The sequence below is a fragment of the Montipora foliosa genome, chromosome 3 (assembly GCF_036669935.1).
Source record: "Montipora foliosa isolate CH-2021 chromosome 3, ASM3666993v2, whole genome shotgun sequence".
NCBI classification, from domain to species: Eukaryota; Metazoa; Cnidaria; class Anthozoa; order Scleractinia; family Acroporidae; genus Montipora; species Montipora foliosa.
The window spans coordinates 59,898,560-59,903,559 of record NC_090871.1 but is presented as its reverse complement, the minus strand read 5'-3'; the positions used below and the strand labels follow the sequence as shown (position 1 = coordinate 59,903,559).

The window sequence follows — 5,000 nt, the reverse complement described above, 5'->3', positions numbered from 1 at the left end:
ACTTTTGAGCATGTTAGAGAATTCCTTTATCGCCTTGGCGTCATGTCAGTTGCTTATGCCATGCCATCTCTTTTGTTGCATTGACCGAAAAATGGAGTGGCTGGATAGAGAAATATATGCTAGTCCCTCACTAGGTAAAGTTTAGTTGCTTATAGTAAAGTCTCTGTTTCATTCAAGACTCCTTGCGGTTCAAGTTGTATGGTCAGCAGTGCAAGAGATGCAGTAATAAGAATTTCCAACAACCACAATGGTATGAGGAAGAGGTGGACAAAGTACTCAACAATGTCCATCGAAAAATAGGAGAGGTTAGTTTGCACACTGGTTACCCCGCGAACGTTATCACTGACCAGTCTCATGCGCAGGAAGATTTTTTTCATCCAGCTTAAAGCGGAATGTTCAGGGAACGAACTTACTTATAATTTCATCCAGAGGATAAGTTGCTATCCAGAGTGTAAAATGTACTTTGCGTCAAACATTGGCAAAGGTTTTCGAACACGTCTTTACTTAGATGTGCTTAGAGTATGCATATTCACAATTACGGGGGAAAATACTGAAATCTTTGCACTTCTTCAGCGGATAAAGTTATCCGGCCTTGAACAACTGGGTTAGGGTTAGGGTTATGCTCGTGCTTAATGCAAACGTTATGGACCAGAATCATGCAAGGAAAACAATACCGCAGGCGGGAGCCTATGAGTCAGGAGCTTGCCTCTTTCTATTTATTTTTAGAACTAACCCTATAACAGGAGACTTACATTTTACATCAATTAACATCAATATACACAATTTGCGTATATTGTTTCAGTGATTGTTTTTGCTATTTTTGTCTCCGTTTGACAATATAACTTTTTTCTGATTGGTCATTCTAAACAATGCGTGCAGAGCCGAAGATCTCGTGGCGTTCTAAAAATAGATAGATACGCGCAAAGGTTGATTAAAAGGATGAAGTGCATAAGGAGGCTCCTGCATGAATACCGCTACAATTATTCCACCCAAAAATCTAGCACTAGCAGATTAAAAATAGATAATACCGGATACTGATGAGCCGCATTCCATCGCAGATCGAAACTTTTGGGCTCTGGACTTCTGACAACACTTGAACTAGGACCAGACCTTTAGAACACTGTGGGTTTGTCCGAGAACACTACCTGTGTTTGATTGCTGTTAGTGTTTGCGTTTGCGTACTAATGATAAATTTCCCCATGTTGACCCAAAGACGTCATTGCTGCTCTCTTTATCATCAAACTGCAGCTGCACAGCATGATACCACATGCACATGCAAACAATAGAAAGATTTAGCATGGCGTTTTCGTAAAACGGCAACCCTCAGCTTGTCGTATTACGTTTCACGTAAAATAGAGTGACTCTTGTGACTTAAGCTTCTTGTGACCCACGGCAACTGGGAATGGACTCTGTTTATCTCGAGTATTTGGTTAACAAAAACAAAACTCGGAGTCTTTTTAACATTGTTTGTAGAAAAAAGGACGCTATATAAAATGAAAATCTGGCTTACCTGTCAAATTTTGCGAGTTTCGATGAAGTTGTTTTGTTAGTCAACAGACAGTTGTGAGTTCATGAAGAAAATTGCGGTAAGGAGTCAGTAATGAACGATCTATAACCATGAAACCAGGAGCCCATGATTAGGAGCTTACAACTTCATTGCATCTATGAAACGGCGTTTTTACAGACCAAGTTATTTATAGTTTGATTTTCCCGCGAAACGGGACCTTTCCAGCCAATCACAAGTCTTGCATGAGAAATTAATCCACATGGGAATGAGGATTGGCACTCGTGCAAGCCAAATCGTATTTAAGAACTCGTATAAAAATAGTTTGATCTGTGAAAATGCCGTTACATAGACCTAGTATTGGAGTTGTAGGCTCCTAGTCATGGGCTCCTGATGAAACCTAATTTTTCCTCGTTTGGTTTACCGGAAAACGGTTTTGAGGTTCTTTTTATCCCGGAACAACTTGTCGTGTAAAAGAAAATCGAGAAGAAAATTTCACGTTTACGGTTAACGCGAAAATGCCTACTTTCACGTAGAAACGGCAAGCGCCAAGCGGCAAACGCGAAAAATGGCGGAAAATTATGGTCACGTGGACACTTGCCGTTCGCGATGCAAGTAAACGTGATGCCAAATCTCTCTGATAAAGCTCACGTAACCAGTGTACAGAATAGGACGTTTTCAACTAACCTCTGAAGACGCCAACTACGACTTCTTGTGGACAAACAAAAGAAGTTAGTGAGGGATCTTTTGTTTTCGTCCACCAACATGGCGGCGATGACGTCACGTGAAAACCTCCTATACCGGACCTTTAAAAATCCACAATATTTGCATTTACTATTTTGCCATTAACGAAAGCATACATACATATTGCTGATGGCGTCAAAATGTTATAAGAATAAAAACAACGACAAGAGGAAGTGTTGGCTGATGTTCTATCTACATTTTGATGTCTTCTGTGATATAATGTATTTGCTTTACACACGAAAGAGGCGAAAATACAATTAATACAATTAATTTTGTGAATACGGTAAAAGTGAGCAAATGTGAGAATGATGTAAAACCAGATGTTTCTCGAAAGTTCCGATAACTTTTCGGGCCCGAAAAGCCAGTCGTCAAACTGCAATCTGCTTAGTTTGAAGAGTTAATCCTTTAACATGTTTTTGATGGAAGAAAAACAAAGAGTGTTGCGAAGTTTGATGGCTTAGAACCTCGGCGTTGCGAAGATATAAAGGAATTATGGAACCCGAAATAGGCCCGAAAAGTTTCGGGACTTTTGAGAAAGAGGCCTCTGGAGTCCATCACTAAAGAGTGAGATTTACCCGAATTGGCCTCGACCCCATTAAATAGCGTCAGAAAAGTGTCTATTTTTAAACCAGGTTTTCCGGGAAAATAAACAACAAACCAAATCGGCTAAATCAATGTTGTACCCAATTCAAACCCTTTGGGAATAAAACGTTTTGTTTCACACTTGCAGGTATTTCCATATCATTTATAATTAAATGTGAATGCTACATAATGCAAATACAATACACAAAGAATCATAATCCCAAGAAATTTGAATTAGGTACAACATTTGGTCTGTTGTTTATTTTCCCGCAAAACTTGGTTTAAAAATAGACACTTTTCTGTTGCTGATAGAGACAAACCTGATACCAGATTCTAACGTTTGGGTAATACCATAATGGACTCTTGATAATACGTACATATGTTGTTAAAATTGCATCCATGGGAAACTCGGAAAAAATCCGAGTACCAGATGGCATTTGAACCCACGACCCTGTATAATGAATGTTGCTGTTTTACAGGTTTTCTATGATTTCAAGAAAGAAGAGCGTAACAACAGCAAACGACATGGAAGGCCAAGATGGTCACATGACTCTGAACGGTGCCAAGCTTGCCAGGAAGGGCAATGTAGCAATGTTTAGTTTACGTTGAGCTCCCCGTTTAGTTCGTCACGCAACGTTTGGAGAAGACGTTGCATGACGTAACAAGCAAGGCCGCAAGGCGGGGACAGTTCCTAATGGAGATGGAAATATTTTTTCTACTTTTTCCCACTTTGATTAACTTCTTAGTCTGGTAGTCTAGTAGTTAGTCCCCTAACGAGCCCAAAATTATAAGTCTTGAATCGTGAAATCCGTCAATCAGTTGCTTCATTTTATTGTTTTTAGCTAATTCTTCTTGTTTTCAAAAAGTTTTAGTTGCTTTCACGTTGCATCTTATCACTATCCTGCATGTTCTCCAGTCGGTGTGAAAATTTTGAAAGAACGTAATAAGATTGCGTTATGTATTGGTTTGAAATTGAGTTTGTCAGATAACGAGCGCAAAATGTCTTGAATAAAATCCGTTGATCAGATGCTTTATTTTATTGTCTTCAGCTAGTTCTTGTTTTCAAAAGTTTACTGAGCTTGCATCTTATCACTATCTAGTGTACTTTGCAGCCGTCCTTCGGATGTCACGCAACACCGGTTGCGTGACGGTTGCAAAGGAGACTTGTTACTATCCTGCATTTTGTGAACCGAATCCAGTTGGTGTTAAAAATGTGAAGGAATTAAACGAGATTGCGCTATGTAGTGGTTTCAAGTTGAGTAACGATAGCCAAAATCATAGTTATGTAGGAGCAAGGATGGCACAGTTGGTTAGTGCGGGGCCTTGGTGCAAGAGGTCCTGAGTTCGAATCCCGGATCTCTTGTTTCGACTTCTTTCCTTTCCGTGTAGCTAAGTAGCTTTAAATACCCGTAAAACGGAGCACTGATGGAGAGGGGGGAGTAAAATGAGCGCACCGTCGACCTCAGGTTTGTCAGTTGAATTACTGTTACGAGTTATCGACGTTAAATATGGTTGCTTTACTTTACTTTACTTTTATGTCTCTGGCCAGACAGACGAAGACGACCAAATGTAACGGTACAGTAATGTCTCTCGCATGTCAGCGCAGACGCAGACGATCAAATAATCCAATCATATTGAAAAAAAATAATGCAGCCGGCGTTAAGGGCGGGAAAACGCGGACGATCATTTGGTTTCAATTGTGATTGGCTGAGAGGTATCGCCGGATATATATTTAAGGCAATCTATCAAGTAAGAACAATAATCAACGATAGTAGGTTAGAATGACATTTCATCATTTTCAATTCCGTAAAACAGGGGTCGGATCTCATTATATGGAAAAAACTCTTGTGAATCATCGAAACACCATATTCTAACCTACTACCGCTGATTTTAATTCTTAATCGTTCATAAAAAAGCTATTTTTAATATTTTGAGCAATAGCCGATCTACGTTGTATCGGCTCTTGATCAAAATATTAAGCTTCTCAACTTGTAATTACGCCGATCAGATCAAGCCACTGATACAACGTACACAGACAGGAAGATTGTCCACGGTTGCTTGCTTCAAAACTCTGAACACACTGAGTTGTCTTAAATATCGAATGTATGGCAAGATCATTCTTTGTTCTTGGCCTGCTTTCTCTTATTTACAACATCTTAACAGCTGTCTT

The 5,000-nt window shown here is 39.6% G+C and overlaps 2 protein-coding genes across 4 annotated transcripts in view; one reads left to right on the top strand and one right to left on the bottom strand.

Annotated features, from left to right (window-relative positions):
- LOC137997839 (receptor-transporting protein 4-like) overlaps positions 1-3,855 on the top strand; it is an 8,593-nt gene extending 4,738 nt beyond the window's left edge. Inside the window, exons 3-4 of the mRNA XM_068844118.1 lie at positions 178-305; positions 3,310-3,855. Of these exons, the coding sequence (XP_068700219.1) occupies positions 178-305; positions 3,310-3,429 (248 nt within the window). The 3' untranslated portion in view covers positions 3,430-3,855. The remainder of the gene's footprint in view (positions 1-177; positions 306-3,309) is intronic.
- A 147-nt stretch (positions 3,856-4,002) lies between these two features.
- Positions 4,003-5,000, bottom strand: part of LOC137997837 (5-hydroxytryptamine receptor 4-like) — an 11,968-nt gene continuing 10,970 nt past the window's right edge. For all 3 annotated transcript variants that reach the window (XM_068844115.1, XM_068844114.1, XM_068844116.1), the window contains one exon: positions 4,003-5,000. This exon is cut by the window's right edge and continues 921 nt beyond it. In XM_068844115.1, coding sequence (XP_068700216.1) covers positions 4,973-5,000 — 28 coding nt within the window. In that variant the 3' untranslated portion in view covers positions 4,003-4,972.